The following is a 24,265-nucleotide window of genomic DNA, read 5'->3' on the forward strand; positions in this document are numbered from 1 at the left end:
AGGTATCTTTTTTTCTAACAATATGACTTTGTGAAATTCAAATCAGATTTTTCTTTTTTCTTCCCACCTATTTTGAAATTTTCAAACTTAATAGAGAAGTTGAGAGAAAAGTACACTCTGTACCCATGTGCCCTTCACCTGGAATCACAGACTGTCAATGTTTTGCTACCTTTGCTTCCGCTCTCTAGCTAAATACGTTTTTTTCTCTGAACCACTTAAGGATAGGTTGCAGACATTAAAACATTCACTCCTAAATACTTCAGCAGGCACTAACTAAAAATGAGGCCATTCTATTACATAACCACCCATATTTCAAAGAAAATTCACACTGATTTTATTTAATATGTAATTCATATTTGATTTTCTCAATGGTCCCCAAAGGACTTTTATTCTACTCCAGAATTGAATATGTGCACAATGCTTGAAGTTATGTCTCTTTAGTCTATTTTAATCTTGAACAAGCCCACTTTGGTTTGTTTGTTTTTCATGACATTGAAGTTTTTGAAGAAAATTAGCCAGAATATATCACATTGTAGATTTGTCTGATTGTTTTCTCATGATTAGATTTAAATTAAATATGTTCAGCAAGAATATATTGTTTTTCTTGAAGGAAATTCTCACCTGACAGAATTCGTACATCATGGTGGACTTAAGCCTTTATATTTCTTTCCATTTTATGGTCAATGTCATGGTTACCCCCCGAAAAAATTACCATAAATGTCTTAGTCATAATCAGATCATTAAAACAGATAAAGTTATTAACTGCCCAGTTATGTACTGAACACTGAATTTAATACTAAAACTCCAGGAAAATGAAGCAACCTGGGAAATATACTGAATTCTGGTAAATAAGCTGTCCAATTCATACAGAAATTTTTTTTTTTTTTTTAATTCCTGGACTGAATTCAAAGGGAAATTTATCACGAAGAACCTTGAGAAAACGATGAGCAGTGCCATCCACTATGGTTTCCCAGCAGAGGCTCCATCAATCGTCAGGAGAGAGCCTGGGTCACCGGGCTCCTGAGCTCGGATGGGGAGGGCCCCACGTGCTCTGGAAGCCAGGTGTGCAGTAGGAAAGCTGACAGTTTTGAAAATTGAGGAGCCTGACTCCTATTCTTGACCAGATGGCAAACCACTCCTCAGCAGGGCAGGGCTTTACTTGAGGGTCCGTACACATTCTTTCCCAAACACAGACCCAAAATTTTATCGGTTGGCTGAATTCAAAAAAAAAAAATTTTTAATATTCCTAAAGTTGATCAAAAGATGTATCTTACTTAATTCTGAAAATGGCACACACGTGTGATAAAAAATTAAAACAGACTAAAAGGAGTTTATAAAAAAATCTGTGTCCTGTGCAAATAGTCCTTTTCCTCAGAAATAACCACCATCAGTCTCTCATAATCTCCCAGTAATGTTCCATGCAGACACATACAGGCATATAAATATTTAATATACAAAGTACTGGAGCACACTACCTATACTTTTCTATTGTCTTTTTCTTTCCCCTTAACAATGTATCTTGAATATTTTGGCATACCAGCTTATACAATCTCGTACTTTTTTAAACTGGCTGTATAGTATTCCATCAAAAGAATGTACCAAACATTGTTTAGCTAGTCACCTATTTCCAGTTTTTTGTTATTCTCAACAATGCTGCAATCATCATCCTGGCAAATGCACATTTCTATACATGTCCCAGAATATTTGTAAGAAAAACTCCTAGAATAAAATTGTTGAGTCAAAAGGGGTATGGTTAATAGATGTGAAACTGCCCTCCAAAGAGCTTGTCTCAAGTTATGCTCTAATTGATGGATGAGCAGGTCGGTTTCTCTTCCTCCTTGCAAACCTAGTGCATCAACAAGCTTGACCAATCTGATGGGTCAAACATGGCATCTTCTTTGTTTTTTCTAATTTGCAAATGTTTATAAGGCTATTTGGATTTCTTCTGCCTGATTGCCTTTTTCTTACAGGTGTATAAGGGCTCTTTATATAATAGAAAAATTAGACCTTTGTGTTGTAATCTTTCCCCCATTTTTTCCTTTTTCTTTTGGCTTTATTTATAGTATTGTTTTGTTGTTGTTGTTCAAATTGTAAAATTTTTATGTAGTCATATATATTTATCTCTTCCTTTATGACATTTAGATTTGGGGGAAAAGTATACAAATACAGCAGAGGAACAAAAGACAATCAAAGAAATCCAAGTACAAAAAAAAATGCAGTATTGAAGTTAGAAATTCAAAGAATAGGTAAAATAACTAATTAAACACAACTAAAGAGAGAATAAGTGGAGTGGAGTATAGCTGAGAAGAAATTACACGGAATAATGCATACAGAGACAATGAGATGAAATACAGGAAAAAAAGGTTAAAGGCTATGGAGACAGAATGAACGTATCTAGTAGCTAATATATATATAATCAAAATTGCATTAGAAGACACTAGAGAAAATGGCAAGAGGCAATATAATCTTCAAAGAGATCAGGGCTAAAAAACTTCCTTAAGGAAAGTATGTTGAAAAATACAAATCCTCATTTTCAGAAAGTCTAGTGAATACAAAACAAGACAAATAAAACAAAGTGTATACAAGAACATCATGGTGAAACTTCCCAGGACGAAAGACAAAAAGAGAAAAAGACGAATGAGCCAGGAAGGAACTAGAAGTAGGCTGACAGGAGACACGGCATCAGTGATGCCATTTTCAAAGGGCTGAGAGAAAATTGCGTGACGGCATGTACAGATGATGAAACTATCTTTAAAAAAAGAACCCTGATAAAACACGGCTATTTTCTGCAAACAAAGCAAAAACTTAAAACCTTTATAACATACAGACCTTCAGTAAAATAAATTGATTTCAGATATACTTCAGTAAAAAGGAAAACAATTCTAAGAAGGTCAGAGAAATAATAAGAAATTAAAAAAAATAAACAAAGCAAACCAAAAATGTTTTTATAATGCGTGAAATTAAAAAAGAAGCTAGAACTAAATTTGGACAATAACATAAAATTGTTAGGGGGATGACCAGAGTTAAATGATTCTAAGGTCTTTATATTGTTGAGAAGACAGTAAATTTAGATATTGGCAAGTTAAATATGCATGGTAAAAAATCAAAGGTAATTACTATAAGAATAAAACTAAAATGTATAGCAACTTTCAATCTTGTAGAGGGGAAAATGGATTCAGGAGAATAATAAAATTTAATCCAAGGAAGGTTTTTAAAAAAAGTGGTGGGGACGGAAGGGGAAAGGCATTATAAAGGGACAAATGGGAAGCACAAAATAAAATGGTAAAAATAAATCCAAAGACTTCCGTGAAAATAAATGTAAATATTTTAAACTCTTCATTTAAAAGACCAATTGTCAGACAGGATCTAATAAAAATCTGGTTACTAGAATATGGCCATCAAAATCCATTCTCCCTTATGTCTATGGTAATGAATTGTACTCTCTTAGGGCTTGGATTGACTGTGATTGGTTTTCATCATTTAAGAACGATATTGCTGTGTGCCTCCTCCACAGTCCCACGGTGCTGGCTCCAGTGTCACTCAGCAATAAGACTAGCTTTTTTTTTTTTTAAAGATGGCAGAGCAATGTCATGAAAGGTGATCCCTGAATGACTGTCTGGAGAAGAACCACTCTTCAAAGTGTTCAAACATCTTTCACTGTTACACGAGAGGGAAATGCGTTTAAACCACTGGCTTATTATTAGGTCTAATCTTACACAAATTCTTTCACAATATTAGATAAATTCAAAGAAAGCAGAAGATCAAAACCAAACCCATTGCCGTTGAGTCAATTTCAACTTATAACGACCCTATAGGACTGCGTAGAACTGCCCCATAGTGTTTCCAAAGGGCGCCTGGTAGATTCGAACTGCCAACCTTTTGGTTAGCAGCTGTAGCACTCACATTCCTTCAAACTTCCTTTTCACCCCTCAGGGTATAATTAATTAGATTCTGTTCTGTTGTTGCTGTTAGGTCCCGAAGAGTAGAACAGAACAAAACGCTGCCCCATCATGTGCCATCCTCACAATCCTTGCTGTTCATCAGCCCATTGTTGCAGTCACTGTGTCAATCCATCTACTTGGGAGGTCTTCCTATTTTTTGCTGACCCTCCACTTTACCAAGCATGATGTCTTCTCCAGGGACTGGTCTCTCCTGATTACACGCCCAAAGTATGTGAGATGAATCTCCCCATCCTCACTTCTAAGGAGCGTTCTGGCTGTACTTCTTCCAAGACAGATTTTTTTGTTCTTCTGGCAGTCCATGGTATATTCAATATTCTTCAAATTGAAATGCATCAGTTCTTCTTCCGTCTTCCTTATTCATTGTCCAGCTTTTGAATGCATATGAGGCAACTGAAAATACCGTGGCTTGGGTCAGGCGCATCTTAGTCCTCAAAGTGACATATTTGCTTTTTAATACTTCAAAGAGGTCTTTTGTAGTAGATTTGCCCAGTGCAATACATTGATTTCTTGACTGCAGCTTCCATGGGTGCTGATTGTGAATCCAAGTAAAATGAAATCCTTGACAACTTAATCTTTTCTCCGTTTATCATGACATTGCTTATTGGTTCAGCTGTGAGGATTTTTATGTTGAAGTGTAATCCATACTTTGATCTTCATCAGTAACCGCTTCCTCTTTGCTTTCAGCAAGCCAGGTTGTCATCTGCATTTCCCAGGTTGTTAATGAGACTTCCTTCAATCCTTACACCGTTTTGTTCTTCATATGGTCCAACTTCTCAGATTATTTGATCAGCATACAGGCTGAATAAGTACAGTGAGAAGGTACAACCCTGATGCACAGCTTTTATGCTTTTAACCACATAGTATCCCCTTGTTCTATTCAAAAGATACTGCCTGTTGGTCTGTGTACAGTTCTGGAATTTCCATTCTTCAGAATGTTATCCATAATTTGGGTATGATCCACAGTCAGCTACCTTTGCATAGTCAATAAGACAGAGGTAAACATCTTTCTAGTATTCACAAGGTTATACTCGCTTTACTCTCAATAAAAAGGCTAAATCAGACATCATCAGATCTTGGGTATGAATATTTTTCGGTTAGATTTATTCAATTTAGAAAAAAAATTTAGAAGCTACTGTAAAAAGATTCCTTTTATATACAACTCTAATCCATTCAGCTGTTAGGTGCTTATTTTTCTGCAGACCAAAGGACTCACATGTTGAAGGTTTGTCTCTTAACTTTCATACATCTTTCATTCCTAAATAATATGGTTCCAAGTGGAGAATAATAGTCAATCCTCTGCAGTGCAGAAAAGAATTGCAATTGCATCATTACTCTCATGAATTGAATTTTGTCCCCCCAAAATATTTTTTTTTTTTTCGATTTGGCTACACCATGATTCCCAGTAATGTGTGATCGTCCACCATTTTGTCATCTGATGTGATTTTCCTATGTGTTGTAAATCCTATCTCTATGATGTTGATGAATGGGATTAGTGGCAGTTATGCTAATGAGGCAGGACTCAATTTACAAGATTGGATTGCGTCTTGAGCCAATCTCTTTTGAGATATAAAAGAGAGAAGAAAGCAGAGAGACAGGGAGACCTCAAACCATCAAGAAAGAAACACCGGGAGCACCGGGAGCATAGCTTGTCCTTTGGACCTGGGGTCCCTGTGCTGAGCATCTCCTAGAGCAGGGGAAGAGTGATGACAAAGACATTCCTTCAGAGCCAAAAGAGAGAACAAGCCTTTCCCTGGAGCTGGCGTCCTGAATTCAGACTTCTAGCCTCCTGGAAAGTGAGAGAATTTCTGTTTGTTAAAGCCATCCACTTGTAGTATCTCTGTTATTGCAGCACTAGATAACTAAGACAATTACTTTTAATTATTTAAGAACTGTCCCTATACTGAAATAATTCAATATACTTTTCAATCTTGCTTGGAAACATCTCCCAGGTTTCAACTAATTTTGTTTAAAATTAAACTCAGATTAAAAGAGAGTCATGGATGAATTACATGTGAGCTGGTAACCAGTTCTTTATACCACAGGGTGCATCTATGGTTAACTCATTGTCTTGGACCAACATTGATCAAATGATAAGAAGTTCCATTCTCTCAAGAAGATAACACTCAAGTACTCACTTAAGCAGCACATGTACTAAAACTTGAATGACAGAGAAGATTAGCACGGCCCCATATGCAAGAATGACATACAAATTCCTGAAGTGTTTCATATATTTTTTTATTAATTTAAAAATCAATTCAAAATATTAGTTAAAAAAAGTTAAAAATCAAATAAAAACATAAAGTCAGGAAAAAAAGTAACACTCAAATTCCATCAGTTGGTACTTTGTGATTACCTCAAGAGTTTTCCATTTGTGACCTTGAGTGGGCATCAAAAGGTTCTTAAAATGCCCCTTTAAGAAATGGGGGAAAAAATATGGATGTCCTGAGTTCTTGGTGGACATCACTAATCGATCATGGCACTATTTTCCTTTGTCCATCTTGTTCAACTCTGTATCTCTGGCGCTCAGAATAGTGCTTTGCACATAGCAGGTATTCAATATTTGTTGAGTGGAAGGAAGGATGGATGGACGAATACTGGATTGGACTGGTGAATGAATATTGGACTGGATCAATGGATGGATGGGTGAGCCCAAACGGGGCCTCACAAACCTCTACAACACAGCAGCAACTGTTGATTGATTAATTAACACTCCAGATGAGATCAATTTGCTACCCTGGACTGAGGCTTCTTTCTGATTATTCAATGGAAGAAATGTACAGTAAGCAAAGCACTTGAATCAGAAAAGCCCATCTTGCTAGTGTTCTCATCAAACTCATTTATTTATTTTTGCATCATAAAATAATTTTTAAAAGGCTGCTTTTATATCTAGAGTTTCTATAAGACTCCTAAACAAACAAAGTGGATCCTCATATTCCTTGTTTCAATCAGGGACCACCAAGGTTTCTTTCTCATTAATTACAAATGTAAGTCATATTAAAATGGTCGTTCCTCCCTTCATTAAGGACAATGGAAAGTGTTTTATAATAACCATGGTTGCAATATTTTAAAGTGCAGATAATTAAAATCTCAGCATGCTGCCATCCAAATCACACACAGCAAAAAAGTAAAACCTTCTTACTCTGTATTTCAAAGAACCAGCCACTAAACAACTCCCTCCCCTGCTTTCTTTCTCTAACACACATTTACTGAGGACCTGGAATGTGACATGTGATCTGCAAGCAGTGGGAAGCAAAGGTGAGCAGATACTTTATTCTGTTCAATGTACACAGATAAGCAGTGCACATAGACACATAAATATCTACAGTAGAATATGACAATCCCTGACTAAAATAAAGGAATGAAGAAATTGTTCTATCACGCTCATCAAACTTTGGTGGACTGCCTGCAATTGGGACTGAACATTTATTTCAGTCCGTTCCCAGACAGAAAAGTTTTTATAGTAATCCTTTCTTCTCTAGATCCAATCCCCATTGCTGGTAAAAATCCTCTTCTTATTCATTTAAAAGGAGCTTCTTTATATGATAACATCACTGTTTATAATTTTCCATAACGATCCTATGGGTCTTAATAAAAATAACTCCATCACCCACTCAACAAATATTTACTGAGTACCAGCTATTACCAAGAACTGTGCTAGGTGTCAGAAACCCTGGTGGTGTAGTGGTCAAGTGCTGCAGCTGCTAACCAAGAGATCAGCAGTTTAAATCCACCGGGTGCTCCTTGGAAACTCTATGGGGCAGTTCTACTCCGTTCTATAGGGTCGCTAAGTAGGACTCGACTTGACAGCAACAGGTTAGGGTGCTAGGTATCAGTGCTACAATGACTAGACGCTCCTGCTCTTTGCCGGGAATTCTTAGTATATCTAAAAAAAAAAATAGCTGTACATCTAGAAATAAGGACAAATAAATGTACAAGAAAGGAGTTTGCTGGAGGTCAGCCAAGATGAGATAGGCCACTCTGGAGTAGAAAGAGCAGGACTGGAAGAAATGCCAGATGAAAAATTTATTCATACGATGTCCCATCCACAAAACATTTGGGGTGGTTTATAAAAGCACATACAGTCCAAAAGAATGAAATAAAAAAACTGAAGGAGCCAAGACAAAAAGAAATAGAGATATGACAATAATAAAGGTAGGAATAAAACCATTTAGAGATACACACTAAAATTCATTTACAGCTCATGTCCACTTGACTCTGACTCCTGGTGGCCCCATTTGTGTCAGAGTAGAACTGTGCTCTGTAGGGTTTTTTATGAATGATTTTTCAGAAGTAGATCACCAGGTCTTTCTTCCAAGGTACCTACGGGTGGATCAAACTGCCAACCTTTTGGTTAGCAGCTGAGCACGTTAAGCCTTTGCCTGTAACACGCATTGGAAAAAAAAAAAAAAAAACTACGATGATTTTAATTCCCACAAGATCTGGTGTAGGCATCAAAACACAGGACTTGAAAGCAGTTAGGAAAAGCAAAGTTAAACAGTTGAGTACCAGGATTAAGACTTACAGTGAGCCAGATACTCCGGCCATCTGGTGGGAACCAGATTTTGCCTCATGTGTATTACCAACTTTTTTTTTTTTTTTTTTTTGGTATTACCACTGGACACATTATTAGAGAAGGCATTATAAGCAACTAAGTTATAAACAACTCATCAAATGGTGTAGCCCTGAAGTAAAAGCATGCCTACCAGGAGTGGTGGAGCTCCTTAGGATTACTCATGGCCAAAAGGTGGATGGGTCAAGAATCCTAGGGTCTATAGGCAGCTAAGCAACCTGGGAGCCCTCAATTTTCAATCTTTCACAAGGTCCCTTGCCTGGAAGCAGGGAGAGGCAGTTGGGGGACCATACATGCTGTTAATCCCCTGTCCTCTCCACCAATTCGGAGGAGAGAAGTAAACAGGTAGTCTCAGCCTCCAATAGTTGAGTTTTCAAGACTACAAAGCTAAACCTGGTGCCTCCCCCAAATCCACTTTTCTGAGGTGACCCCTGGGACAACCTGAGACGTCCCCTGCTACTCACAGCTTCCGAAATAAAGTCTCACCCTGAGATGAAATAATACTTCAGAGTGCTAATAAGCACACTTCTAATTAGTATTAATTCCAATATTTTTTATCTAAAATCTATTCACTTCAAAATCAAAATGACGGCTTAATGCCTCCTCGGCACAGGAGCATCATTTTTGGAAAGACTTACTGCTAGACTTCAGGCCACATTTTTTTTTAATTAAAATACATGGATTGTCTTCATCACACACTCTTGCTGAATATTTCATGTGTTTTGCACTTTATTTGCTGTACATATCTTCACAGAATGCATATTATTCAAATATTCTCAACAGATGGTCTCAAGCGCTACATAGTATATAGCATTAAATGAATAGCTTGGTAAACAAAATAAGTCAAGGATTAAAACATTTTTACAGCTTATAAAAATCATGAAAGATGTTCAATAACAGTGCATTAATAAAAAAACTTCAAATGTAAATATAAACATTTAATGTCTGGTTTATTGGCTCAGTCAGCAACTGTTTGTGATAAATGAATCCTTTCTTACAACAGGTGTTCCTCCTGCCTGGTCTCTGAGGGTATATGCCGAGTTAGCCGGAGGCTGACAACTGCTTTGCCACCAAGCCTGGCCTCCCGCTTCCCTTCTCCACCCAAGTCCCATGGCTTTCTCTGCTATATTTTCTCCTCCTTAATGCCACCAACAGAACTAGGAAAGGAAATTAAAGTCATAGGCATTTTTGTTACCTTTTCACTTGTATTTAGCAAAATTTTAGTGAAAGAGGTTCAACTACAAGTTCAGATGGGGGATTCTGAACTACTGTGATTTTAATTATGTTTTCTCTAGTTCCTTAATATTAGGTTTCTACAGCTGGCTAATCTAATGTTTGGCATTGACATTTTCTTGAGGGTTTGTATGATGATTCAAAAATAGTAACAAAAACCCACACTTGACAACTTTTACCTGTGTTCAGCTGTCTTTGAACCCATTTCATATTGGTAATCTTCCAGATTCCAATCCACTAAGAAAAACCAATAAATCGCTCTCCTGTTGGATGCTTGCTCACACCACCCTTATTTTGTTATTTAACCTAAAGCATGATGACCTTTTCCTAATCCTTTAGTGTTGCTAACATCTGATGCAAGACCTAGTAAGATTTTTAAATTTGATTCTAGATTTCTCTAGTCTGATACCACCACCTGACCAAAGTTTTCAATGCAAGCAAAAATGAGAACTCAGCTCACTTGTGGCTGTGAAAAGAATGTAAGCTTCATATGAACAAATAAATTATTTGCCTAAATGATTAGTAAGCTAGCAAAGTTACAAAGTGCTGTTAAGTGAAGTCTCTCACCTAAGGTCACAAGGCTGCTTCATTTGTTACGTGAAGGTCCATTTCACAATTTCACACATATATTCAAAACTTTATTCTACCACATTTTCATATGTGGCTGCATTCTCTGTTTCTTTTTCTACAGCATTACCTTGTACCTCAGGTAAAAAGTCCTTTGGGAGGCTAAGATGGCCTACTTAACCAAATGTGGGACAGCAAAATCACACCAAACAAAAGAATATTCTGGCAGTTTTACATAAAATGCTCACGTGTATTTTTTCCTTCTCAATCAGAATACCAAATCTTGTCACACAAACATATCACATGAATGAGTCCATAGTATTCATCTTGCATTATCTTATAAACATTTTACCTGTATGAAGCTTCATCATACTTGATAATTAAGTTTTTCCAAAAATATTCAGTTCATAAAAATCTTTTTAAAAATATAAGTTCATAAACACATTCAAGACTGGCAAGGAAAGTTACCTTAGCCAAGAAAGTGTTGCCTAAACCACACTGAGATAGACATCTCTCTCTCAATGGTTCTCAAATTTGAGTGTGCATAAGAATCAGCCACAGGGCTTTTTAAAACCGAAATCTGTTTTCAGTTTTTCCAGAGAGATCAGATAAGCTGGAAGACTTGTTAAAACAGGTTTTTAGGTTCAACCCCGAGAATTTGATTCAGGGGGTCTAGGGTAGGGCCTGAGATTTTGCATTTCTAACAAGCTCCCAGGTGACACGGACATTATTGGTTTTGGGACAACACTTTGAGAAGCATTAATCTAAACCATCCATCTTTCCTGATCTGGCTGGGATCAAAAAGAATGGTAGAATTTTAAATGGTTCATGTACAAAATCTGTAAAAACTATGCAGTCAATGGTCATTATACTTTAATGGAGATATGTATTACATACCTTAAAACTCAAATGAAAATACATCCATTTTATATTACTGGAAATGGTCATATACCTTATGTGATTTGGCCTTAACACACACCACAAATACTATGCACTAAACTGATATTTGGGATCCCAAAAACCCCAAAACCCACTGCTGTCAAGTTGATTCTGACCCCTAGCGACCCTCTAGGACAGAGAAGAACTGCCCCATAGAGTTTCCAAGGAGCGCCTGGTGGATTCAAACTGCCAATCTCTTGGTCAGCAGCTGTAGCACTTAACTACTATGCCACGGGGGTTTCCATCTTTGGTATACTAGTTGTTTTTTTGTTTTTTTTTTTTACAAAAAGATTGACATAAATAAGGTATCGGAAAAGTCACAACCACCATAAAAAGGGTATATGACAGACCCTGAGACAACAAAATGCACCAAAACTAAAGCAGTGTCCCTTGAACTGTCACTCAGGTCACCCATACTGTTTTGAAAGCATGTGCACAGCTGGGCTTAGGGACAGGCATACTGGAGGGTCTTGACCTGTGGTTCTCAGTCTTACATATCCCATGCAGCCCACATGCCCTTTGGCCAGCCAGTTTTTGATTAAATACAAAACCATTTTAGCAAGGAAGGTCAGCCTAATTGGACTGGATTAAAAGTAAAGAGGTTTTCGAGATAAAATGAAAGCTTCAAAGGTTAGCGAAGCAGGGGCTGGGGTCTGGGGAACTTGGTTTGAGGGGACTTCTAAGTCAATGGGCAAAACAATTCTATTATGAAAACACTCTGCATCCCACTTTGAATTGTGGCACCTGGGGTCCTAAATGCCAACAAGCAGCCATCTAAAATACATTAATTGGTCTCAACCCACCGGGAGCAAAGGCAAAGGAAGAACACCAAGGTCACACGACAACTAAGAACCCAAGAGACAGAAAGGGCCACTTGAACCAGAGACCTACATTATCCTGAGACCAGAAGAACTAGTTGGTGTCCGGCCACAATCGATGTCTGCCCTGTCAGGGAACACAACAGACAATGGGATGCAGGAGACCAATGGGATGCAGACCCCAAATTCTCATTAAAAGACCACACCTAATGGTATGATTGCGACTAGAGGAATCCCAGAGACAATGCTCCCCAGAACTTCTGATGGCACAGGACAGGAACCATCCCCGAAGACAAATCATCAGGCATGAAAAGGACTGGTCAGTGGGGGAGAGAGAGATACTGATGAAGAGTGAGCTAATTAAATCAGGTGGACACGGGAGAGTGTGTTGGCAACTCTTGACTGGAGGGGGGATGGGAAGATAGAGAGAGAGGGAAGATGGTAAAATTGGCACGAAACGAGAGACTGTAAGGGCTGACTCAATAGGGGGAGAGCAAGTGGGAGAAGGGAGTAAGATGTATGTAAACTTACATGTGACAGACTGATTGGAATGGTAAATGTTCACTTGAAGCTTAATAAAAATTAAAAAAAAAAAACCATTTTAGGGGGCAGTAAACGACAACCACAATCTGAGTTGTTCTTATTTTTCTTCTCATTACTATTTTTAGTTCATCTGCAGTAGTAACTCAACTAAGAAGCGATATAAACTAGCAGCCCCCAGACTGGCCTACATTATTTTCAGGAAAACAATTACTCAGCCGCCAACAACAGAAATCAAATTTCACATAAAAATCTATATTTTCAGTTCTTCTAGAAATGTGTAGCAATTCTGGCCTTGCATTCATTTCCACACAGCAACAATGCACTGGAGCTGAGTAGTCGTTGCTTCCTTTTAGTGGGGAAATGGACTCTCTAGATCACCACTTCCCCAGTAAGCCCTCTTCTGCACCCAGCTTGCCGCGTACCTGACCTTACCTGTCTGGCCCTGGAGATGTCTGAGTTTGCAATCCCTGTGTTAAGGGCTGTAGTACAAATACGAAAGTTTGCTGGGGACTGTAAATAACTTGCATTCGTACTCTCAACACTTTTCTGTCATTCAAATTAGCAATAATAGAATGTGAGCAACACAGGAATAGCAATAACCTTTAAAAGAAAAAAAAAATTATTTATTTATTTTTTACTCTGGTCTAATTTACAAAGAAAAATAGCCACGGACGTTAGTACTTAACATTAGTAATAAACTGGACCACATCTTACACTTGACCACGACACACCATAATTGAAAACCTCTGATAGAAAAATGTGATTTTGTGCTTCCCAGCATAAACTCTGGCTTTTCAGTACGCGTTGCAAATGACGGGACCATTGAAAATTTAAGAATCAAGTTTTAGGGTGCAAGGGGTGTAACAAAATCCAGCACTTCCAGTTCATGTAATTATACATATATAACAGTATTGTTTATAAGGACTAACCTCGTATGACCATAAAAGTGTGAAATATGATGTCTGTGTTATCACATAATATTATTTAGGGGAAAATGTAAAACGCTGGACATCCAGGTCATAAGCCCACTACTTTGAAAAACTAAACGGAAACACTTCTCAGAAAGGCACTGCACTGAAACAAAATCAATGTGATAAATGGCCACTTTAACAGAAGGATAGCAATGCTCCACTTCCAAATTGCCCCAAGTATGTTTGTCTCAGGAGACTAAGCGAAAATAAATACATGTGCCGGGGCTAGGTAGAAAGAGCAACCTAGAGGAGATAGGCAGGGGAAGTGGAGGCAGTGAGAGCAGAGAACAGGGAAGGTGTTCTCTGCAGAGAAATCCCTTGTTCCAAATGTGAGATTTATATACAAGACTACATATGGACCACATCTTGTCATCTCGAATACAACTGCCTAATTCACTGCCAGTGTGCAAACACATATCCACACTAACACACTCACACCACCCCAGGCCTTTGGGCCCTGAGACCCACATTTCCCCTCAGATAGCACCGCAGACGGACAGGTGTGCACTTGGACTGCTACGCTGAGAACTGATGTGATTTCTGTCACAAACTGGAGGATAAGAAGTGATGACAAATGCTATAGGTTTGCCGAACCTACTCTATCTACTCTTTCTTGGGTTCCACAAATGGTTTCTTCATTAGTTGTCTTACATTTCCTCTGAAAGCTTGTTTAGTCCTTACCTTATAGGGCTGCTGTGAGGAATGAATGAAATAACGCGTAAACAGAAAGCACTCGGCAGAGGCCTTTAGCCGATACAGACACACCCAAACATCATTTTCAACCAAACCATAAGCTCCACCCCTATGAAGCGATCTCTATATTGTTTATTTCCAAACCGTAAGCACAGCAGGAAGCCTTGGTGTAGCAATGGTTAAGCTGTAACCAAAGAGTTGGCGGTTCAAACCCACTAGTTGCTCCATGGAAGAAAAACGTAGCAGTCTGCTTCTGTAAACATTTATAGCCTTGGAAGCCCTATGTGTCAGTTCTACTCTGTCCTGTAGAGTCACTATGAGTCACAATCGACTCAACGGCCACAAGGTTAAGCACAGTGTCTTATATACACAGGGCATTCACTTGCTCCTTAAAGAATGTTCACTCTAAGGTCTCTGACTGACTTTCAGAACTCTTCGTAGTAAAGCCGTTCGTAGGTCATACAGAATACCTGCTACAATATGTCAACTGAGAGGCAGCCTAAGTTTTAAATAAAAGACAAAGACTCGTGTACTGATGCATTACGGTAACACTGTTTCATCTGCAATAAGAAATTTTGACAACTGAAATAAGATTAAACACTTTAATCAACTACCATAGATCAATGATCATTGGATATTATATAAAAATTCTGCTTCATGCATCAGATTACATAAATTATACAGCCATCACATTATGGAATGCTTCCATATTTTTGAGTTTATACCTCCAAAAATGTACACAAGTACTAAGAGCATTTACTGAGTAAGATTAAGTGCAATACTCTTCACTTATAAATAATGCTTCCATTTTTCAAGTACCTACTACATACATACATACATAACCAGATCTGCAGCGGTTTTTGTGCCTTAAAGTACAAACCATCTGGAAGCTTCAGAGATTAATAGGCCTAAATGTACCATTTGTTACAGACTTCAATTCCATTGTAAGAGTGGGTTTTTTGACAGAAAATAAATGAAATAAAACGTCAACTCCAATGCCTGAAGAGCTTCTACGCTTCTTATTCAATACATCAGAAAACCCTTCGTATGCAGATTAATTACTTAAGGTGCTACCTATTGCATATTAAATACTTCCAATGATTGCATCTGGATTATTAAAGTTATAAATCTGTGAAAATCGGGGCTTTCAATGTGTGCTGACAGACCCTTCCATTTCCCCTCCTGACGGACAGCGCTGTAGTTCTTTTTCCTCTTACTTCAAAGAGATCAAGTCCATGAACATGCCTGGCACTTCACCTACACACACAAGTGACACCTAGCCTGTCTCTAAGACATACAAGTACACGAACATCAAAAGTTTCAGCTTGCTTTACAAATCTAAGGTTGCTTTTTCTAAAAAGCTACAGAGGAAAATAAAAGCTCTAGTGTAACAATTACTGTAGATATATTACAGACAGCAGTTTTTTTGTTTTTTTTTTAAGATTCTCTGTGTTAAAGAATAAGCACCCTTACAGGGCTGGTAGGAAGAGGGGGGTGTGGGGGTGCTGAAGGAAGGATGTGAGGAAAGCCAGTCTGTCACTAATGAGCTTAGTTTTAGGTTTCCATTCATGAAACCCTTTTAAATACAAGGCAACATTTTCACAGCTGGAGAATTACAACTAAATCTTGATTTACTGCCAAAAGCAATAGATGTAGTTATGTATAATCTATGGGTAATACTACATTCACCGGAGATGGCAAAACTAGGCTCAATGCAGAATATAGCAGCAAAAAGCAATACTTCAACATTTTGCATGAACAGGCGATACACTATTATACATACAACTCTAGGATATGGCCCTGGTATTCCATAAATGACACCTGAAGCCTAAGTGGGAGAACAGTATGTTCAATACTCTCAACACTGAATTTTAGAATTGGTCATAAAACAATACTGTCTTTAAAATAATAGCAGGAATATTTTGAATATGTAACAGAAGTATGTTAGTTTAAGATAGCTTTGAAATAAATATCAATTGGGGGATTTTAAAAAATCCTCTGGGTGAAAATGTTTTTGAGCATGCATTTTTTAAACATAAAGGAAAAAAAAATGTTTATAAGTCTGTGCTGTGCATTATTTAATGATATAGGTGTTTTATCTCCATTTCTAAGATACTAACAAAATATATCATTAGAATGCTTAAAGTTACATTTTGGAAAAATAAACTAAAGTGATCTTTCTGGCCATTTTTCTACAACGCTAGAAATTAAACCTGCTCTGCCTGTACCTCTACCCAAACACAGGAAACACTGATAGGTTTCCTGGGGAATTCACTTCAACTTTTTGTTTTTAGTTTATTATGTTGACTGATTATGAAAATATCTAATACGGTCTATTCTAGGTCATGAGTGAAAATTCATAAACATCGGAACGGAAATTTTTCAGGCAGTGATAAATGTAGATTCAGTTTTCAGTACAACACTTTTCAGATTTAAAGATAAAAATGTTGATTCAGTTATAGCCAAAGCACTCCTTGTGAATAAGTTTAATCCTTGATGGTTTTTTATGCCGGCAAAGAATTGTTCTTGCGAAATGAACTTCCCCATAAAAAGAATGGCAGGACTTGAACCATACTTTTGAATGAGCTCTATTTATATAAAACAACCCCCAGATACAAAACTGACATCTTGGTTCATTCTATAAAGAGCAAATGTGGCCAGAGCACATTAAACTATCTGCAGGTCTCTGTCATAATACTAAAAATAAATGAACTTTGGTGTTTAAAAAAGTATACAAGCCTCAATTATACAAACAGAAAAACCAAATGCTAAGAATTTTGTAATACTTAACAAATTTTAAATTAAAAATGGCACCACGATAAGAACAGTAATTACCAAAACCTCTAACGAGAAAATAAAATTCTGTACTAGATTTTGAGATTAATTACAGAACTTTAATTGTAAGTAGAGGGAAAAACTGGCAAAAGCAATTTTTCTTTCCCTATCTCTTAATTTTAGAAAATTATTTAATTTTTATATTTGGGGAAATTTCTCAGAATTTCAAAATTATGTACTCATAAGAAATATAAAGAAACTCAGAAAGTAACAGTAACAAGGGATTTTAGCTTATGCTCTTTACATAAGCTTAGCCCAGTGTTATCTGATTCAAAACATTAAAAGGAGAAAATTATTATATCTGCTTTTAACTTTATTTTCAATAAAGTTTAACAGGGATAAATATTAGAAAAAATGCAGTTCATTAAAAAACTGGGGGATTATATGGGTCTCCATATGTAGATAAAATTTTCATTTTAAATTCAGAGAGAGGGATACTCTCAGTATTTCATGCTAAGTATTTTAGATTTCTAAGGTTGAAAAATAAGCACTAGATGATTGGTAACATTTTTATACCATTGTTTTCCACTTTAAATTTCGGATTAATTTTGTACAAATATTATACAGATAATTCATGGAAGTAATCAACATTCTGGGGCAGTGGATTTCATAAAAAGACATAATTTTGTGATAAGCCAACTTTTAAAGGGTAGTGTAATGTACAATGTCACGCTAGTAAAGATCTGCTCTAAAAACTCACTCCTCCTTCAGTAACTCATATTTTGGTTCAAGACCCAAAGGCAACCATCTGTCCCATTATTTATGTAACTTGAAACCAAGCTTAATTCTTCATCTCCCTAGAATTTGCCCATTGCTTTGGGTTATCAAGCATCAGATGAGTACCTACATTTTCCCCCCAAAATCGTCTTCAGATATAATTTGCTAATATTTTCTTTCCTAGTGATTTAACGGCGGCATGCAGAATCCCTACAAAACAAATTACGTTAGCTTATCTTTTGCTTATAGCTTAAACAAAACCCAAGATGTTAGGATAAAAACATTAATTCAAGGAAATTCATGCTGTCGTGAAGTTAATGACACTTCCCAAAATATGCCATTCTTTAAGAAAGGGCTATGGGTCACTACTTTCAGTAAAAGAGCAAAAATGTGAAGCTGGAATAATATATAGCAGCTCACTTTGAAACCAAGCTTCATGTAGTCAAGAGTGATTTGAAGCAGCTTCTGCATAACAAATCAAATACTAGTAACAATGATTTGTTCTGCACCAATAGGTCACACATCTATTTTCAAATTATAAGTAATATCCCAACCTTAGAGGCAACCAGTTTTTGTTAATGTTCTAAAAACACTTACATATGAGGTATATGCATGTACTTTATATACAAAGACACGTGGACATATATTCATGTACATATATATGTATATAAAATATGAAGTTTTAGTAGTGTTTATAATGAGCAGTATTCCTGCAGCTAAATATGTCTACAAATTGACTTCTGAGAAACCAAACACAGTATCAATTCTGCTCTGTGAGAAATCTATTCCTGAGGAATAAGTCATGTACTTCTGAAGATATTTCTAGGCCTCTGGTAGATTCGTGGGCCGGCACCAGCACCGAAGTGAGTCCTAAGAAACTGCTTATTCAGAGAATCTGGCCCATTTTCACTTTAAAAGTTTAAATTATTAAACTCACTTCAATATTTACAGGTAAAACAATTTTTAGAACTCAAACAGGAGAATATGTAATGAGACCTGGTCTCTTTCATGAATAAGTTTTTCTTTCTCTTTCTTTTTCTCTCTTTCATTTTCTTTTCCCTCTTTTCATTCTCTTTTATTTATGTTTTAATTATAAAAGCAGTACAAGTGGCTTATTAACTATTGGAGAATTTGCCAGCTTTCCTGGACGGTTCATATGGCACTCTGAGAATACTGGGTGTTTCTTCCATGACCCTTACAAGGAGGTTGTCGATGTAGTCCTCGAGTTCCCGGATATGGGTGTCCTTCCTCCTAAGGAGCTCTTTGTGCTTCACTAGCTCCTGTACTACCTCCTCGTACGTCAGACTACGATACCCTGCAGTGGCATCAAAAGGGTTGCTGTCCTAGAACAGAATAAAGACAGTCAATTTGGTAGATATAATGCCAAGGACAAACATTAAGAATTATTTTGAACTTCAGTTTTTGGTTTTTTCAATCCTGAAATCACTTTGTCTCTGTCCTTGGCTAGAACCCATGTGATAGTTCACAGCTTAGCCTGCCAGTTCTAAGACAAGGACAAGAGCAGACACACCACAGCTTTCATTATAATTCTAAATTCTCCTCAACCCCCCCTCCCTTTTTTAAAACATTGTGGGCAATTTCCTAATATCAGAGATTGACCATACAATTTAAGAGTAAATTAAAAAGTGTTCTACAATACGTACAACTAACACTGATTAAAACTAAAAGTCTCTAAGAATTAACTGTAGGAACTATAAAAAGCTACTGAAAACTATAGACTTGGATGTTTAGATTAGCCCCAGGAAATTCAAAATATTAAAATGAGCAAAACTATTATATCTGTTTTTAATTTTATTTTCAATAAAGCTTTAATAGGGGTATTAGAAATAATGCAGTTTGTTAAAAAGATTGGAGTATAGATAAAAGTTACTCCACAGGAGTAACTTTTGTTTTAATTTAGAGGTAGGAAGAGCTTTTTCTACCCAAGTAACTGATCTATTTCCTCCTTCCAGTACTAGTATCTATCTATTTCCCTTTTTGCCCTGGTTATCAGGAAACTCAAGAGTTTCTACTGCAACCATGTTAACATTTAGGGTTAATATATTTGTATTCTCTTCCATTTCACTTATTTACTTATTTTGTAACCTTGTTTTACTGATAAAAATTCTTTTTAAGCAAAAGTATAAATATAACCCCCCCAAAAAAGGCATTGATTTAACCCATTTTTACTACAAAGCATTCTAATATTTTTAATGTTAAATCAAAGCCCAAAGAAGAACATTTCTCAGGCAGTCAGTCAAGAAGGCACTGTAACTACATCTTTTGTATTTAGTATTTAAATTTTTTATTATATAAAATATAACATACCCATAAGGTAGCAATTTTTATGCTTTTTCATACATAGTTCTATCATTAAACTCAACAACTTATGATTTTCATCACTTTCTTTCAAAATGGTTCCATTTGGCTTTAAAGAAAACAAACTAAAATATTGAGGAAGTTGGTTTTCTTGCTTTTAAAGACTAATAGTATCTATTCAGTGGAGGGTAGAGACTGGGGACTGGTCAATAGAGAAGAGGCTTTTCTTCTTTTTTTGTAATGAATTAAATTGTTTTTAACTGATTTTCAGGATCTACTTTAATTGTGCTATGTGTCTTAGGAGTTTTCATCAGTAAAGTCAAAGTTTAACTTTTTAAGACTCCTTGGGGTAGTATGACTTTGCCAGCACCAGAAAACCAGAAGCAGCTAGAGTTCAGATATCAATTCGATGCTTGGGTTACTGACTGAAGCACACACACCACCCTTCTGTCCAGAATAATGGAAAAAATTCAGGATTGAAAAAGCTCCTCCAATTCCACAGAATCTCTCAGGTTTTGTAGGAAAGATATAGTTTGCACCAGCTCTTCAAAGATTTTGGCAGGCAGAAATGGAGACTGGGCAGTTCAAGCAGGGGGTTCTGCTTTTTCGAAGGAAGAAAGGAGGCTCAAGGCGTAGTGGTCAATAGTAGGTAATCAGATGAGTGCAGATGGAAAACAAGGAACAGGTTAGGGAGCAGAGAACAGGCTGAAATGGTAGAATGGCAATAAACCACCGAGCACTGGAACGCTATTATTAAGGATCTTTAGGCTTTTTGCTATAAGAAATAGGAAGCCATTGGAGGTTTCTAAACAGGACAGTGATGTGATTAAAGATACGTTCTAGGAAAATTAAAATGGCAACAAAGGGTAAGATAAGTCTGGAGGGACTGAGAAGATTAGTTTTAGGGCTATTGACAGCAAGAGAAGAATTACTAAGAGCTCTACTAGATTAAAAGAATGAATAGAGAGAAAACTGAAGAGAAGTGAGTTTAAATTCTCTAAGACATATTTAAAACAATGTTATCTTAGCATTAAAAACTAGGAACAGGTATAATTTCATGAGTTATAGTACCCAAAATTTTTTGAGAATATTGCTCTAAGACAGGACAATTCTGAAGACAAGTGTTGGTTTACTTTGTAGTCTCTTCTCCCTCAGATCAGTTAATTTTTTTTTTTTAATAAGTCTATACACACACACAGACGGGATTTTACTAGTTTATTTAACTGGTCATGAGCAATTCAGAGATATACAGCATATTAAAAATGTCCTAACTCCATTCCTACAAATCATTTACTATGCTAAAAAAGTATAAAAAAGATAAGACATACTAGAGATAAATACCTTTTTTTAAATTTAAAATAGGCAAAAATTTCTTACTTTATCCTAAGCAATTTTGCAGAGATTTGAGACATAAACCAATCTAGGTCTCACTTTCCTTATCTGATAAATGAGATGTTCTCCAAGGTTCCTCTCAACTCTAAAATGTCCTGATTTACCAAGTGATTTTTCTGAGCTGTGTTTTTAAAAGTAATATAAAGTCCAACTAACGTGGTATAATAAAACATTTACTGAAAAATAGGAGTTCTTGTGAGCATCGGAGAGATTAATGAATTTAAACTAAATAGGAGTCATTAGTGATTAGTAGGTTTCAGGGTTTTTTTTTTTTTTTTTTTCTCCTAATTTAACAAAATAATCTGCTCCAGTCTCTCCAATCTTAATCAAATCTGCTGTGGTTCCTCTAATTTTAATCAAATTATCCATATATGAACTGATTTCTCCAAACTAATTAAGTGACAATATACAGTCAAAAATCCCCTTGCACTGTTGTTATATTCAACACTGTCCCAGCACTACCGCATAATGGAGTTATTTTCTCCCCCTAACATTTCTCTAAAGGCATGGAGGATAAAAGGCATGTCAAAAACCTCTTATTTTGACAAATAGTTTAAATTAACGCCAGGGTATCATATCGATCTAACAATTAATGTAATCTCTCAAAGCAATAATTATTATCTCAGAATAGTGCTTAACACTGTAGAGCAAGAATCTAAAATATACAGACCCATTATTTGCTTTATATTTCCCTTACAACCATCTAAAACTAATATATAGACAGATTTCCTGGAAATATATTTCTGGTCTTTTCAATAATTGTTCATTTGTGTTTTTATGTGAAAATTTCTGCATCAAGTTTCTGGCCAAGAAAACATCTTAGGAGCACATGTACTATAAAGGACATTCTGGAAAAGAATACAAAATAATTAAAAACAGTTTCATGCTTAGCTCCAAATCTTATCTCATATCTCATATTAGAAAACTATGTAAACCTTCTATTTTTAGACTTCTTAAATTGACTGATACACACATTAAATATATATCCTTCTGTTTATTGATACCATTCCAAATAAAATAATAAAAATTGATATTAACTAATACATACATTAGAAAATTAAAATACTAGTTACAAAAATTATCTTGTTAATAGATGAAAACTTTCAGGCAAATATAAAAAAAAGTTTTGTTTTTCCTAAAAGATGCTTTTAATGTTATTTCTGGAAAAACTTCTAAAATTACGAACCCCCAAACTGGTAAAGACTCAAGTGCAACCTACAACGGGACTCCTACATACTCTACTTTTTCCTACAGCTCTAGCATATAGACAGCACATATGTTTTTAAGATGTTTTGTTTTAAAATCTAGTGTAAAATTTTCTTCTCTCTTCCCCTTCTCACCCAACCTCTGTTGAAAATTTCCATAAGCAGATATTAAAAAAATAAGGGGAGGGGGGAACTGGGCAAGAGAAGAACAGTATTACAGTAAATTTTCTAATCAGAATGGTAAATAACATAGTTATGGAAAAGAATTTAAGAATTACTGGCAATCTGTTTTTACTTTACACATAGTCTAGCCTTTTAAACTAGGAAATGTATATATTTTTTTACAATACTTAAATTTAAACAAAAGCAAATTACCAGGACTCAAAATAACTGAAGATTTAAAGAAAGGTTGTCCTGGTAACCAAATATTGGTGGAGGACTAACTGACATCCAAGGAAGCCAGAGGGGAGAGAGAGAGATAAGACGAAGGCTTGGCATTCTCTGATCATCTCATTATTGTTCTAATGAGCAACTTTGCTCTGGGAATATCATCTCAGCTACTTTCACATCTTTTGTCCTACTCCCTTCATCTCCCTTTCAGCTCTTAATTAGGCCTTAAAGAGCTCGCACTGCCCTTTCAACTGGCTACTGCTCCTGTTTAAACACTGCGCTTTCACAGACAGGTGTTGGCACTAGCATAGGAGACATACAAACTTAATTACAAAATACTATGTCCAGAAGGAGAAAAAAAATAACTTGGTGGATGGCTATTATTGGAGAACTTAATGTAAATTACTTCAAACATCTTATAATCTTCCGCGTAAAAATTGTTCCAATACTTTTCCGCCAAAACGATCAGTACAAGGACAAGCTCTCTCCTCTTAATTGTATCTTGCAGTAAATTAACAACACCTAGTAATCCTTTAACTGTCATTTAGAATCGTTAGTATTCCAGAGAGAAGTAATCACACATCAAGGATTCTTTTATCACCTTTAAATCCTTTAACTAAAACAATTTTCACATTTTATTTCTTTAAAGAATTCTAAGGATGCTTTTACAGCAATAAATCACAAGATTTGGAAAAGTACATTTACAAGCACATAAAAATTATAATTAAGGTTACTTAACAAACAATGGCTACACATTAAATTGATTTTTTGATGTTGCATTTTGTTTGAGATTAAGTAACTGCCTGATAGAATTCATTTTACTATCTGATCAAAGGCTGACTTCATATATTCTGACATTTCTCTCCAGACTGCCATATTAAAAAGACTTGAGTATTTATGAAACATATAAACTTATAAATCATTTACATAAAACAGCAAAAACAGAGTACAAAATCATCTGCTTCTATGTTTTCTACAGTTTTAAAGACAAATAACTACATTTAGAGTGGTTTATAAAATAAACCCGAACACCAGGAGTTCTTCTAGCATAGCACATCATAGAAAATTGTGGTGTGTTATCACTTAAAAAAATTCTTATTAAACATCTGGA

The 24,265-nt window shown here is 36.1% G+C and overlaps 1 protein-coding gene and 1 non-coding gene across 2 annotated transcripts in view; one reads left to right on the forward strand and one right to left on the reverse strand.

The window, feature by feature from the left end:
* The first annotated feature begins 6,089 nt into the window (after window positions 1-6,089).
* On the forward strand, window positions 6,090-6,195 carry LOC126060067 (U6 spliceosomal RNA). Its single transcript, XR_007513532.1, has one exon. It is a non-coding gene; the product is annotated as a U6 spliceosomal RNA (small nuclear RNA).
* A 115-nt stretch (window positions 6,196-6,310) lies between these two features.
* Window positions 6,311-24,265, reverse strand: part of RAB11FIP2 (RAB11 family interacting protein 2) — a 58,754-nt gene continuing 40,799 nt past the window's right edge. The window contains exon 5 of the mRNA XM_049855075.1: window positions 6,311-19,191. Within this exon, the coding sequence (XP_049711032.1) occupies window positions 18,964-19,191 (228 nt within the window). The 3' untranslated portion in view covers window positions 6,311-18,963. The remainder of the gene's footprint in view (window positions 19,192-24,265) is intronic.

This window comes from Elephas maximus, chromosome 16 (assembly GCF_024166365.1).
Source record: "Elephas maximus indicus isolate mEleMax1 chromosome 16, mEleMax1 primary haplotype, whole genome shotgun sequence".
Lineage (NCBI taxonomy): Eukaryota > Metazoa > Chordata > Mammalia > Proboscidea > Elephantidae > Elephas > Elephas maximus.